This window comes from Thamnophis sirtalis, unplaced genomic scaffold, assembly GCF_051295495.1.
Source record: "Thamnophis sirtalis isolate CommonGarterSnake01/CBP01778 unplaced genomic scaffold, rThaSir2_p1.2 scaffold_1, whole genome shotgun sequence".
In the NCBI taxonomy this organism is placed as follows: Eukaryota; Metazoa; Chordata; class Lepidosauria; order Squamata; family Natricidae; genus Thamnophis; species Thamnophis sirtalis.
This window is the reverse complement of record NW_028261381.1, coordinates 162,907,603-162,923,127: the sequence shown is the minus strand read 5'-3', so window position 1 is coordinate 162,923,127 and position 15,525 is coordinate 162,907,603. Positions and strand designations below refer to the sequence as shown.

Here is a 15,525-nt window from a genome sequence, read left to right as displayed (position 1 = left end):
TTTTGGAAGAGGGAGAATGATGTGAAGTTTTATATAAATCAAGCAAATCTACCTTGGTAAAATGTTTATTTCTTTACTTTTATGGCCACCTATCTCACAAGAAGTGCCTGGGAAGCAGCATAATATAAAGACATCAAACTAATATGTCAAAAAGTAGTCGTTAGTAAAAAGTTAATACTTACATCTCTATTAAATTCCTATGGTCACCCAATATATGGAACATGAAGAATGGGTAGAGAAGTTTTAAGTGCAAATGCTGGCAGAGAAGTATGGTATGTAGTCTCTTGAGAGAAATCTTTGCCTCCGGGAGAAAGTTGTCAGAAAATCTCAGCAGGTGGTAGCATCTCCCTGAACTTGGCTGACTTCAAAAAAAGCAAGCTGGGTGGTATTTACTGTAGATGGGGTAATCTAAAAATATTTCAGAAGACGTTGATGGCAAAGGACTTCACTATTGTATCCATGAAACAAGCTTGGATGTTGCCCCGTGGTTGTGAGAATTTAGCTTGACTCCCAGTTAGGCTGTATCATTTGTCTCCTAAAGGTGTCCTTAGTATAGAAGGACATTAGCAGCTGTCACATTCCCATCAATTTAGTCCAGTATTTCTCAACCTTGGCAACTTGGCTGAAATGTTTTAGAGACTAGAATGGCAGCCATTGAGGCTACCGTAATGTGGGAGTCACATCCTTCATATAAATGCAGCTAGTCTTCAACTTACAACTGTAATTGAACCCAAAATTCTGGTTGTAAGTCATTGCAGTTGTTAAGTGGGTTGCTATGTTGCCAGACTCTATTTTACATCATTTTTTGTGATGGTCGTTAAATGAATCCATTTTACACAATGGATCCTTTTTGCAAGTAACCAACAAACAACTGACAAAAGCCAAAAAAATTATAGGCAGCCAAGTGACTGGTTGTAAGTTGAGGACTACCTGTGATTGCAGAATGGTTACTGTATTCTGAACAATCTTCAAGGACAGCCCCATATAGAATGCCTTGTAATAGTCCAGATGGGCTAAATATAAGGTTACTTGTACTTCTGAATTTGCTTTCACGGTACCTGTCCAGAAAAAAATTTTCAAGCTGAAAAGTCCAGGGCATTAGAAACAATTAGGAAAGTGAATGGAGATAGGATTGATGGGTTGGATAGTCATTTGGATCTGGTATACACTACCTCAGCTGAGGAAAAAGGTCAGTGTTGTTCCTTGCCCCTTTGTCATATTAATGAAATGTAATTTGCTCTTTGATTGAACTGAGAGATTTCTGTACTAGCACAGTCTCAGGAAAGAGTAATTTTGCCTTTTATTTCAAGTTTTGTTCTTATGTTCTCCTGAAACTATCTCTCTTCTTCCACCAGATGAAATATGTGACTATTTTGGGGTGAAGATTGCCATGTACTTCGCATGGTTGGGCTTCTACACATCAGCCATGGTATACCCTGCTGTCCTTGGCTCCCTCCTCTACACCTTCACAGAGAATGATCAGGTGAGGCGTTGAAGGGCATAGCAATGGCATGATGGCATGAGTGGAAGGCTGGGTGGAAAAGGAAATGGTTGTTTGTGTTTTGGCATCCCGAAAGGGAGCAGATTATGCGGAAGAGTTTGAAAAACAAACGCCCTTTAAGAATTTAGTGGGAAAAGGCTTTTTAATGTTAGTGTTAAAACAGAACAAACCGAATATATTGGAAGGTAATAGAAGTATACCGAAGGGAGGAGCTGAGTGAAAGAAGAAGGAGGGTGGAGAGAGTGAGAGAGAGGAGGAGGAGAAGGAAGGGAGGGAATGGATTAAGAGAGGGAGTGATAGGGTTAGGGTTAGATAGAGGGGGAGGGGAAGTAGGCGTAGAGGGATACGTGAGGGGTATGTGAGAAGGGAGAATGAAAGTTGGAGGGGGTTGAAAGAGGGTGTATGGTGGGTCACTAAGGTGGTATATTCGGTTTGTATTGTAGGGGACACTTTCTATATAAGTGAGGGTTGTGGTTATTACTCAATGTTATATGCCCTGGTTATGCACAGTAAACATGTGATTGTATAGAATGAAACGGAAATAAAATATTATGCACATGAAAAAAAAAATAAGAATTTAGTGGGAAAAGGGCAGAGAGAGGAAAACACCCCCCCCCCCCCAAATGCTGATCTACAAGAGAGGTGGATAGTTGTCCCTAAAACTATTCTTACTGCCCCTGCTACCTTTGGACATCCAGTTCCCCTCCCTCTTTGCTATCAGTGAGATCCATGCAGATGTAAATGGTGGAGAAAAACACTATTTAAGAATGCTGGAAATTGTGAGAATGGAAAGGCTCCTTTTGACAGATTTGACGCTGCCTAAAATTGCCATATTCACCTGCCTATGGCAGAATCCAAATGCATGCAGACAGGTGGAAGAAGAACTTATCTTTATCTGTCTATTTTATTTCTATGCCAGGGTTCCTCAGTCTTGGCAACTTGAAGATGCAAATGGTTCTCCTTAAGCCTGAGGGTGAAATCTTACACCCCTCAGAGAGGGCCCGCAACTTGGGTGTCCTCCTGGACCCACAGCTGACACTAGAACATCATTTGTTAGCTGTGACCAGGGGAGCTTTTGCCCAGGTTCGCCTGGTGCACCAGTTGCGGCCCTACCTGGACCGGGAGGTACTTCAAATGGTCACTCATGCCCTCGTCACCTCAAGACTTGACTACTGTAATGCGCTCTACATGGGGCTGCCCCTGAAAAATGTTTGGAGACTACAACTGGTCCAGAATGCAGCCGCGCGAGCGATATTGGATGTATCAAGATACACTCATGTTACACCTATCCTCCGCGAGCTGCACTGGCTCCCGATCGGTCTCCGAACACGCTTCAAGGTGCTGGTTATCACCTTTAAAGCCCTGCATGGCCTAGGGCCTGGATATCTACGGTACTGTCTTCCGCCACACACCTCCCAGCGTCCGATAAGATCCCACAGGGTGGGCCTTCTCCGGGTGCCGTCAACTAGACAATGTCATTTGGCGCCTCCTCGAGGGAGGGCCTTCTCTGTAGCTGCCCCGGCCCTATGGAACGATCTACCCCCAGAGATCCGGACCCTCCCCACTCTCGCAGCCTTCCGCAAAGCCATTAAGACCTGGCTTTTCCGGCAGGCCTGGGGCTGTTGATCTCTTGAATGAGGTCCAGCCCCATTAAGTTGAGTGCATGTTGTATCTCTTTTCACTTGTCTTGTCTTCTACTTTTTAAACTTTTTAGTATTCCTTTTATTGTTTTTATGTAAGCCGCCCGGAATCCTTTGGGATTGGGCAGCATATAAATTTATTAAACTCGAACTCGAACTTCTCCACTGATGATCACAAATGGGACTGGAACTTCTGTGACTAAGCAAAATGGCCATTAAATGAGTCACAACCAATTTTATGATATATATGTGTGTGTGTGTGTGTGTGTGTGTGTGTGTGTGTATTGCTGTGGTCCTTAAGCAAATCACTGTGGTCATTTAAGTGAATCACACAGTCTGTCAGGGTTCCAAATAGCATCCAAAACTAAATCAGAATCTAAGGCAAAGTATTGCTCAACGTTCCAATTTATTGAGAGAGCCATGTTGGCACATCTGGGAAAACCCAAATCTGAAAGCTTCTCGGTTTTCCTCACCCAATTGAAAGTTCAAGATCTTGCCCCCACAACCAAAAGTCCATCACATGGTCCAATCTTCCATTGCCATGCTGGCAGTTCCACCCATCCAGATCTGGTCAGGTGCAGAGGTGCAAAGACAAAGGATGACCTTGGCTTTCTAGAAAGAATTTTGTTATGGCTACATACCATCTAACTCAACCCCCCCTCCCATTTTCCCACAATAGAAAATGCATAGTAGAATAATAGAAAGTGTGGCAGGCCAAAGATCCAAAAGAGAAGATGGCTGTAGGCTTATTAATGACACAGTCATTAATAGAATTCTGCTTTCCCCATTGCCTTTACTTGTTAGAAGATAGCTAGGAAGGTGGCAAATGATGATAATGTGACCTTGGGATTCTGCAACCATTATAAATAACAAATTTTGGTCACATGACCACAGAGATGCTGTGACAACTCTGAGTGTGAAGACCACTCCTAAGTGTGAGGACCATATATCTTTTAGCACTGTTGTAACTTCAAATAATTGCTAAATCAATGGTCATGAGTTTAGAAGTACCTGTTGTCAGGGTTCCAAGTAACACCCCCAACGAAAGAAAATTCTGAGGCTTGAATTTCCTCAAAGTTCCACTTTATTAGAGATGTCATATTGGCACATCTGGGGAAAAATGAATCTGAAAGTTTTCCCCACCCAAAAAGTAAGTTCAAGTCCCTGCCTAGCACCCACATGTCCATCACATGGCTCAATCAGGCACCATCCAAGACTGGAGATGCCTCCCAGTCACCTCATCGCAGCTGCCGGTGACTCTCTGAGAAAATCATGTTATTATGGTTATATATCACCCATACTCCATATAATCCCCCCTCCCATTTTTCCACAATAGAAAACGGGAAAGGCGTGAAGGCCCAATGTAAAAGATGGCTTCTAGGCCTGACACCTATCTGGACCTCAGTCCCCAGAATTCCCCAAGCAGCATAGTGATTAGGGAATTCTGGGAGTTGAAGTCCACACATTTTCAAGTCCCCAGGATGAACAAACCCTGCTCTATGCACATATAGGCCCATCCACCCGTCACTTAGATCAGTGTTTCTCAACCTTGGCAACTTGAAGATGTCTGGACTTCAACTCCCAGAATTCCCCAGCCAGCATTCGCTGGCTGGGGAATTCTGGGACTTGAAGTCCAGACATCTTCAAGTTGCCAAGGTTGAGAAACACTGACTTAGATGTCCTCTCTAGATTCCTACATAGGCTGCCAATTCCTACACTAACAAAGAAGGAATAGGAACACTCGCGTTCCATTTACAACAAGTTTTTGTCTGGAGGCTCACCTTATTTCCTGCTTCATGATCATTTAATGCTTCCATTTCGTTCCTGCCAAGAAGCGCCTAATCCTGTTAGCCAAGGAATTGCAAAGGAGAACTTGGAAGAGACTGAAGCGTCAGCATTTTCAGCATCATTAACTTCTAAATAGGAGGAGCCATCTTGTCCAAGGATGGTGCAGAGAAGTTTTCTTTTCCTCTTTCTGTGAAGGGTAATCCGATCCTCCCATTGTTGCTCAGCTATAACTGCCATCATCATCATTGGCCACACAGGTAGTCCACGACTTATGGCCACAATTGTCAGCTGTGACCAGGGGGGCATTTGCCCAGGTTCGCCTGGTGCACCAGTTGCGCCCCTACCTGAACCGGGAGGCTCTCACAACAGTCACTCGTGCCCTTGTGATCTCTAGGCTGGAGTACTTCAATGTGCTCTACATGGGGCTGCCCTTGAAGAGTATTCGGCGACTTCAGCTAGTCCAGAATGCGGCCGCGCGAGCGATTGTGGGTGCACCTCGTTTCACCCACATAACACCTATCCTCCGCGAGCTGCACTGGCTACCTGTTGATCTCCGGATACGCTTCAAGGTGCTAGTTGTCACCTACAAAGCCCTTCATGGTATTGGATCTGGGTACTTGAGAGACTGCCTTCTGCCAATTACCTCCACTCGACCAATTAGATCCCACAGATTAGGCCTCCTCCGAGTTCCATCAGCCAGTCAATGTCGACTGGCAACTACGCGGAGGAGAGCCTTCTCTGTGGCAGCTCCGACCCTATGGAACGAACTCCCCGTGGAGATTCGTACCCTCACCACCCTCCAGACCTTCCGCATAGCCCTTAAAACCTGGCTGTCCCGACAGGCCTGGGGCTAAAGACCTTCACCGTACCCGAATAGTATGAATGTTGTGCTTTTAACGATGTATTGTCCTATATGTAACTTGGTTTGTCCCCCCCTTCCCTTGAACTGTGAGCCACCCTGAGTCCCCCCAGGGAAAAGGGCGGCATACAAATATTAATAAATACGAAATACAATTGAGCCCAAAATTTCTGTTGTTAAGCGAGACATTTGTTAACTGACCTTTGCCCCATTTTACAACATTTCTTGTCATAGTTGTTGAGTGGATCTCTGCAGTTGTTAAGATAGGAACATAGTTGTTAAGTGAATCTGGCTTCTCCATTGTCAGAAGGTTGCAAAAGGGAATCATATGACCCTAGGACACTGCAACGGTCATAAAACACGAGTCTATTGCAAAGCATCTGAATTTTTGGCCACATAACCATGGAGATGCAGCAGTGGTCGTAAGTGAGAAAAATGGACATAGGTTTTTCAGTGCTGTTGTAATTTCGAATGGTCACTAAACAAACAGTTGTAAATCGAGGACTATCAGTACTTTTTCTTTAGAACTGTTTATTGCTGTTATTCAGTGCTTTATTGGCTGCATTTCAGAGTTATCTTTTGCCAGAGCAGCTCACAATGTTATTTAGAAAACCTAATAGAACTCTGGTTATTCCAGAGCTATAAAATTATAATAAACAAATAAGGTATTAATGAAAACCACAAATAGAATCAAATACTCCTGTAAAAATCCCAGTTAGGATTATTAAAGAAAAATTCTTAAGTTTGCCTTAAAAACAAGCCAGAGAATTCACGCATAACTTTCCAGGAATAGATTTCTAGAAAATTAATGGAAAAGACCCCATGGCCAGTTCTCACCACCCCAAGATTTTTTATTTATTGATTTTATTTATGAAATTTATATCCCTGCCAACCTAGCAGATCGAAAGCATGCAACTGAAAGTAGATCAACAGGTAGTGCTTTGATGGGAAAATACCAAGGATGTGAAAGCAGGAATGTAATAGTAATTTATAGGCCACCCTTCTCACTATCCAAAGATTATTTGGATAGGACCTCTAGCTGAAGGAGCATAGAATTGGGCCTCAGCACATAGACAGTTGCTGCAAACTTAGAATAGGGGTGACAAACTCATGTCGTCACGGGGGTGTCACGTGACCTATCGGGACCATTCCCCCCTTCGCTAAACTCAGCGAGGGTGTGGCCAGTGCATGACACATTTGGCCCCACGGGCCAGGAGTTTGAACTAGAACAGTGTTTCTCAACCTTGGCAACTTGAAGATGACTGGACTTCAACTCCCAGAATTCCCCAGCCAGCAAATGCTGGCTGGGGAATTCTGGGAGTTGAAGTCCAGACATCTTCAAGTTGCCAAGGTTGAGAAACACTGAACTAGAAGGATGCATTGTGATGTCGTCAGTGGTGGGATTTTTTAAAAAATTCTACCAGTTCTGTGGGCGTGTCTTGGTAGGTGTGGCATGGCTTGGTGGGCATAGCTGGGGAACAATACTGCAAAATCCCCATTTCCACCGAACTCCAGGAGAAGGATACTGTAAAATCTCCATTCCCTCCTCACCCCACTAACCTGCTTTCCAACTCCGTTCTGTGTAGGACAACTAAAGAAGACCCAGCCGATCAGCTGGGACTCCAATCAGCTGGGACTTGGGAGCAGCAAATAGATGGGGGAGGGGCCATTCAGAGGTGGTATTTGCCAGTTCTCCGAATCCACTCAACATTTCCACTACCGGTTCACCAGAACTGGTCAGAACCGGCTGAATTCCATCTCTGGATGTCGCGGATGAATAGATGGTTATATTAAAGGCTCAGGCAGGCTTCCCTGACTTTCCCTGACACTACACATCAGGGAACGTATGCGTCTGTCACTCAGGGATGGTTGCATAGGCCACTGAAACAGCAAAGCACAGAACAGGAAGTTGGATCAACCAATCAGCATGCAGGACGCACACCCCACGTTGGGATTGGGGAGGCGTGTGCATCGACCTGACTGCAGCCACCTGCAACCTATACCTGCCCATTCAACTCTTTGCAACACATGTTTGCAGCAACTCAAACAGGAAGTTGTGGGCAACTCTAAAACAGCCTGTAGTTGTTGCATGATGTTGCATGCAAGTAATAGCAATATAGCAATAGCAATAGCAGTAGACTTATATACCGCTTCATAGGCCTTTCAGGCCTCTCTAAGCGGTTTACAGAGAGTCAGCATATTGCCCCCAACAATCTGGGTCCTCATTTTACCCACCTCGGAAGGATGGAAGGCTGAGTCAACCCTGAGCCGGTGAGATTTGAACCGCTGACCTGCTGATCTAGCAGTAGCCTGCAGTGCTGCATTTAACCACTGCGCCACCTTGGCTCTTTTCCAAGTATGGAAATCAGTGGCTTGGGCATGATGTCACCACACATTCTGTGTCATCTCCTTTTACCCTCAAGAATCCTAATGGGCCTGAGCAACTGATGACAACATTCTGGCAGGCTGAGATGGATGCAACTAATCCCTGGGTTGGCCCCGTCTTAACCTTGTAAAGGTTAAAACCATATTTCTTTGGCCCTGGAACTAAATAGGCTAGGAATGTAGAAGGGCTATAAAGGTGTAATATGATCCAAGCCCTGAACTCTTTGTGAATCTTTTGATGTCATATTCTGCCAAGTGAGGGTGGTTGTTGTTTTTTTTAAAGGAAGAGATAATGCTACAAGCATCTGGTAGCTGGATTACTTTCACTTTAGAATCCAATTTGGCTTTCAGCTGTTAAAGTGAAGACTTCTTTCAGTTCTTAACTAGCAGCCTCTCTCTGAATAGACATGGAGGCTAATCAACCCCCTGATAGCTAAGGAATGCACACGTGGTGCAGTTGTGACTCCTTGAGACTCTGAGCATACCATTATGTGGTGTGTATTACAGTAAACTCAAGACTTGTGTCACTTAAGGCAAGATTGCAAGATCTTCCTTCTCCAAATGCAATCATACTTGGCAAACCACTTAAAGCTAGGCAGAAATAGAACAGGGAATGTTTGGGATCAGTTAGAGCTTACTGTGTCATATCTAAGTCCCACTTTCTACTATTCTAACAGTTGGAAAGCTTTGTTTCTGTGTGAAGAAAGACACTGCAGAAACAATAAATGCCGTTTGTAATTCCTGCCAGGATCTTCTATTCAGATTACCTGCTTGTATTCAATGAGATCATTTGACATTTTCTCTGTAATTTCTTGGTGTTTAAAAATGTAACCAAAGGACCCCAATTCAACCCATGGCAGCTAATGTCATAATAAGTTAATTAGTTCTTCTATGTTTTACCTATCCATTCCCTATGGACAGGTACAAAAATCCAGTGTCAGATGATGATGATGATGATCAGACATTAATGGTGGATGGATCTAACATCTTTGGAAAAAATATCCATCTGCTCTAGTTCCAAGCCAGGAGAAAGGCACTGGAGACAAAATGGAGGCTGGAGGCTGATTGGAAAAAGGGTCCATTTATTGATGACGCAGAAGCACCAAGCACGTGTCATTCTGGATAGCTGACCACATGGAGTTGAGAATGGGGGCTATTTATACCTTCTCTTAGGCTTTGCACCTGAACTTCCTGTTCTTGTGCAAGAACATTATTCTATTGGCTGTTGTCAGACTCCCATGGGGTCATGTAGGGGTCATGTTTGTCTGAGCTAAGTTTGGTTGAGGTTCGGACTGCCGATGCAAAGGAGGACCATTGGGCTATTCCTATTGTGGCTGAGGGCTAATCCTACCTTTGTTCAGACCTTGCTTCAGGGAATTTCAAAATGTCCTGTCTTGGATGGATTTCTACCTGCAGTATTATGACTAGAGCTATCTGCCTCTTGATCTCTTAAGTGCTGGCATCTGCTGAGGGCTATTAAGAAAGGAGGCGATTGCTTTCCAAGAGCATGTTTCTCCATTTCTTCCTTAGGGGAAATAATATGAATATTTCTTAAAACATTTCACTCTTCTAGGAGAGGGATGGGTGCTAACTTTCTACAATCTGTTATAAATAGTCCTCAATATGCAACCATTTTTTAAATGACCATTTGAAATTACTACAACACTGGAAAAAATGACTTACAACTGGTCCTTGCTTTTATAACCATTGCAGCATCCCCAGTCACATCACAGGATCAATATTTGGGTGCTTGGCAATCAGCATGTGTGTATATGATGGTTTGCCATGTGACCATCATGTGGCAGCCTTTTGCTATCTTCCCAACTGGCTTCTGATAAGCAAAGTCTCTAAGGCAGTGTTTCTCAACCTTGGCAACTTGAAGATGTCCAGACTTCAACTGCCAGAATTTCCCAGCCAGCATTTGCTGGCTGGGGAATTCTGGCAGTTGAAGTCTGGACATCTTCAAGTTGCTAAGGTTGAGAAACACTGCTCTAAGGGAAGCTGGATTTGTACAACCACATGATTCACTTAACAACTGTAGTAATTCGCTTAACAGCTGTGGCAAAGAAGGTCATAAAATCGGATTAACAACCGCCTTGCTAAGTATTCTTGCCATTGCCATTGTAAGTTGAGGACCAACTGTCATCATAACCAATTAAATAAATGAAAGCTACCTAAGTCTGTAACTTTCCTTCCTGTTGATGAACCTCTGGGAAGCATCTGAGCATTGTTAAAAATAGGATGCTGGATCAGATGGGTGATTTGATCTGTTGAAAAGGGATCTTCTCTCTCTATCAATGGCTACCAGTATCCATGGCTAACAATGCACCTTCCAGCTTCAAAGGCAGTCTACCTTTATTAGGGTAAGCTCCTGTATCCTCCACAATGCTTCTGATCACCAACCAACCTTAAGGATTTTTACCACCAAGCCAGACCCTATTTTTTTGGCTTCAGAGAAAGAGAAAAACAGATTGTCTGTCTGTCTGTCTGTCATCTATCTGGCTGTGTGTGTGTGTGTGTGTGTGTGTGTGTGTGTTCCAGAATAACTCTGCATTTACAACCAAACGTGGTACACAGATGACTTACTCTCTGGAAACAAATACTGTGAGGGTAAGACACTCCTAAAAAACCCCGGTGTGTGTGTTCTGTTAAGATACAGCCGTGCCTTAAAATGGCTTCTACTGTACTGCCGTAAAATGGCTTCTACTGTAAAGCACAGTGGAGTTGCCATGGTAACAGCTCCACCATACTCCACAAGGGGGCTCCCTCTGGTAAGGGGGAAAATCCAACATTAGAAATTACATTTGGTCCGGACATTTTCCCCCTATAAATAAATACCCAGGCAATGTCGGGTTATTGGCTAGCTAGTATATACTCTGTGTGTGTGTGTGTGTGTGTGTGTGTGTGTGTGTGTGTTTAATGACTAGATAGGAGTACAACTAACGACAAAAGGAACCTCTTTGTGCAAAGGAGATCATCTTGAGATGTCAAATCCAAGGAGTGGGTGAAATGTTCCCATTCTGAAATGTTTCAAGTGCACTGCAGCATCCTGTTCTGAGTGGAATAGACTGTCTGGAACATTTTGCAAAGATTTCAGGCTCAAAAACAGAATTGATGCAACCATTTACATTTGCAGCCAGAACCAGTCCTATGCTCAAAGCAGCACCGTTCACACTTGAAATGAGACACGTCTGACGTTTTGTGCTAGGAATATTTTGAGAAGAAATGCTTGGCATTCTACTGAAAAGGTGCAGAGGGAAGGGCTGTTCCCTTCCTATCTTACCAGGCCTGGCTGGCTGGCCATCATCGGAAAGTAAATTTTGGAGTTAAGGCCAAGATTGCTGGTTGTTAATCAGAGGTGGGTTGCTCCCAGTTCGGACCAGTTCAGGAGAACTGGCAGTAGTAATTGGGTGTGGGTCACTAAATTGGTGGTGAGGGCTGGCTGGCCACGCCCTCGAACCGGCTCACTCCAATGCTCACCCTGCCTCGTCTTTGCTATGTGCATCCACACAACTGCCTCCTAGAGCCTACACACAGGAAAGCAGCATGGGCTGCTCAGGGAGCCCCGAGGCTTCGCAACCAACACCTCCTAAGTGGGATTGAGCCTCCCTGCCTCCTCAATGCACGGAGGCAGGAGGCAGCAGTTTCGTTTGCTGCTTGCAAGCTCCAGTGGAGGGGTGAGGTTAATCTGCAGTTTACTTGTGAGTTTACCCATCAGCAGGGTACTTGGCAACTGGCTGATTACTGGCTTGCTCCGTCAGCTGCTGCCCCCCATCCCCGGAGCTCACAGGCAGCGAACAAAACCATGCACTCTTCAGACCCTCCAGCTCTCCTGCGTTCAGCTTGGCGCGGCTCGAGTTCCTGCTTTCTTCGGCCTTTTTAAAAAAAAGTTTTACAATGTATTTTATTTCCCATCTCCAACATAAATTTGCTAAGCGCGCCCACAAAATAAGCCACGCCCACAGAACCGGTAGTTAAAAAAAATTGAAACCCACCCCTGTTGTTAATGTTATCTTTGAACTTGGCTGTTTTCTTGCAGATGTTTCATCACCAAAACCAACATCTGCCAAAAATAGCAATAGCAATAGCAGTAGACTTATATACCGCTTCATAGGGCTTTCAGCCCTCTCTAAGCGGTTTACAGAGAGTCAGCATATTGCCCCCAACAATCCGGGTCCTCATTTTACCCACCTCGGAAGGATGGAAGGCTGAGTCAACCCTGAGCCGGTGAGATTTGAACCGCTGAACTGCTGATCTAGCAGTAGCCTGCAGTGCTGCATTTAACCACTGCGCCACCTCGGCTCTTAAAAAACATCTACCCAAACTAACATCTAACATTAGTGTTAGACTAGCAACCCTGAGCTACCAATATTTTTCTTTATTGGTGACATTCTCATCCCGGGAGAATAGTTGGAGTTGACTTTTCTGATTGATGGATAGCTGGGATAAACCACCTTCTTTAGAAGCTGTTAAAACAGTGGAAATTCCCCTCTTTCTTTTGCTCTCCATTAATCATCTCTTCCCTTCCTAATTAGACCAGCCGGGACATTTGCTCTGTTATATTTGCCATCTTCAATGTTATCTGGTCCACGCTGTTCCTGGAGGAGTGGAAACGCCGAGGAGCCGAATTTGCATACAAATGGGGAACTTTGGACACACCAGCAGAATCCATCGAAGAGCCTCGGCCGCAGTTCCGGGTCAGTAATGTCTGATCTAGCTCAGAAAAGAAGAAAATACAAGTTTGAAAAATAATAATTTGTGCTGCCCAGGTCCATGGATAAAATCTAGGCATGTCACACAGATATCTGGGCATTCATAGCCATCCTATTGTCTACCTCTCATTTAGCCCAGGATTCTCTGCTCTGTTCAATTCAATTTATATGCCTTTGTTGTGTCCAGAATGTTACTCCTTATGATTTTAACTGGGTACCTATTACTTGCAAAAGTGAGAAAACATCAAGGCTAGGGAGATAGATTTGCCCAAAAGTCTAAATCCAGTCTCCCCTCTAACCTAGTTAACCCTCAAAAACTTGAGAACTGGGAAATACAGGGTGCCAGCAGATGGAAAGTGGACCAAAATCCTCAGGTGCACCTCAAGTCATAATGGCAGGAGTAACAAAAACATTACGACTTAGGACCACAGTGGGCTGTTCCACTATGGTTATAACTCGAAGACTATCTGCAGTTGTTCTCTTGGTCCTGTAACAAGCCTAAGGACAGTCCCCAAAGAATCCCCCAAGAATCCCCCAAGTCTTGGCGATGTCAACCTTGTCATCCAAAACCAGGCTTAATAGCAGTGACTGTGAGAGGGATCTTGGAGTCTTAGTGGACAACCAATTAAACATGAGCCAGCAGTGTGCAGTGGCAGCCAAAAAAGCCAACACAATCCTGAATTGCATTAACAGAGGGATACAATCAAGATCAAAGGAGGTACTAATACCACTCTATAAAGCCTTAGTAAGACCACACCTAGAATACTGCATCCAGTTTTGGTCACCAAACTATAAAAAAGAGGTTGAGACTCTAGAAAGAGGGCAGAGAAGAGCAACCAGGATGATTAGGGGACTGGAGGCTAAAATATGCAATGCAGGAACTGGGCATGGCTAGTCTAGTGAAGAGAAGGACAGGGGAGACATGATAGCAGTCTTCCAATATTTGAATGGCTGCCACAGAGAAGAGGGAGTCAAACTATTTTCCAAAGCACCTGAAGGAGGAATAATGGATGGAAACTGACCAAGGAGTGATTCAACCTAGAAATAAGGAGAAATTTTCTGACAGTGAGAACAATCAACCAATGAAACAGCTTGCTTTCAGAAGTTGTGGGAGTTTCATCACTAGAAGCTTTCAAGAAGAGACTGGACTGCTATCTGTCAGAAATGGTGTAGCATCTGCTTGGGTTGGACTAGATGACCTACAAGGTCCCTTCCAACTCTGCTAATCTGTATCTCCTTTCTTTGCAGGGTGTGAAGCGCATCAGCCCAGTGACTAACACGGAAGAGTTCTACTACCCGCCTTGGAAGCGGTTGCTCTTCCAGTGTTTAGTGAGCTTGCCCATTTGTATCTTCTGCCTCTCCTTTGTCTTCCTTACCATGCTGGGCTGCTTCGAATTGCAGGTGAGGTGTTCCTGGCATTGTGGGTAGACAGGGTCCACAATCCAGTCCCAGGGTCTTTTCTCATTTCCTGCTTTCATCAGACGTTCTGGCTGTCCATCACGCAAGACTGGTCTTATCTTGCCCTAGCCTACATTTAGGCAAGAAAAACAAAATGCACAGGTACAGTATAGCAATAGCAATAGCAGTTAGACTTATATACCGCTTCATAGGGCTTTCAGCTCTCTCTAAGCGGTTTACAGAGTCAGCATATCGCCCCCACAGTCTGGGTCCTCATTTTACCCACCTCGGAAGGATGGAAGGCTGAGTCAACCCTGAGCCGGTGAGATTTGAACCGCCGAACTGCAGATAACAGTCAGCTGAAGTGGCCTGCAGTACTGCACTCTAACCACTGCGCCACCTCGGCAAGGTGGTACCTTGCTCAATAGTAATAACTGTGAAAGGGATCTTGGAGTCCTAGTGGACAACCATTTAAATATATCAGCCAGCAGTGTGCAGCAGCTGCCAAAAAAGCCAATTTTTGGTGTAATTCACACCATTCATTTGCAGTGGTTCAGGTCTGGCCTGCACAGCTCAGGAAAAGCAGTAAGTAGTGAGCTGTTTCTGGGAAATGAGAGGAACTGAAGCTAGGAGCTGCACCCATTCTTTGGAACAGCCCCTGTTGACATTCGACTTACCTCCATCCTGCTGTCATTTAGGAAAACACTTAAGCTGAGCTCTTTTGTGGAGCATTTCTAGATTGAGCTGATATCATCTGAGTTAATTAGATTAGTAATTAGATGGCAGGATTAATTTGGTGGATATGTGTTAGTAATTGATGTTATTGATTGATGCTGATTGACGTATATGATTACTTTATCGCAGATGTTACTTTTATACAGTTTACTGGCAATATTTTAAATGTGTTTTGTTCACCAACTAAGAACCGTGATTGAAATAGAGGAATGCAAATTGAATGGATGGATGGATAAAGGATAGGATAGGATAGGAAAAGATAGGAATGGAATGGAATGGAATGGAATAGAATAGAATAGAATAGAATAGAATAGAATAGAAGGATCAGACAGACAGACTGACAGACAGAAATAATCAACAACTGGGACCAGAATTTCTGTTGTTAAATAAGTCTCACCCAATTTTATCACCATTTTTGCAATGGTGGTTAAGTGAATCCCTGCAGTTATTAAGTGAATCAGATGATTGTTAAATGAATCCAACTCTCCCCATTGACTTGCTTGTTTG

General features: G+C 44.2%; 1 protein-coding gene across 4 annotated transcripts in view; it reads left to right on the top strand.

The window, feature by feature from the left end:
• The window catches only part of ANO8 (anoctamin 8), a 102,145-nt gene that overhangs the window by 44,074 nt on the left and 42,546 nt on the right, over positions 1-15,525 (top strand). For all 4 annotated transcript variants that reach the window (XM_087702272.1, XM_087702264.1, XM_087702269.1 and 1 more), the window contains 3 exons: positions 1,356-1,483; positions 12,709-12,870; positions 14,134-14,286. In XM_087702272.1, the coding sequence (XP_087558398.1) occupies positions 1,356-1,483; positions 12,709-12,870; positions 14,134-14,286 (443 nt within the window). The remainder of the gene's footprint in view (positions 1-1,355; positions 1,484-12,708; positions 12,871-14,133; positions 14,287-15,525) is intronic.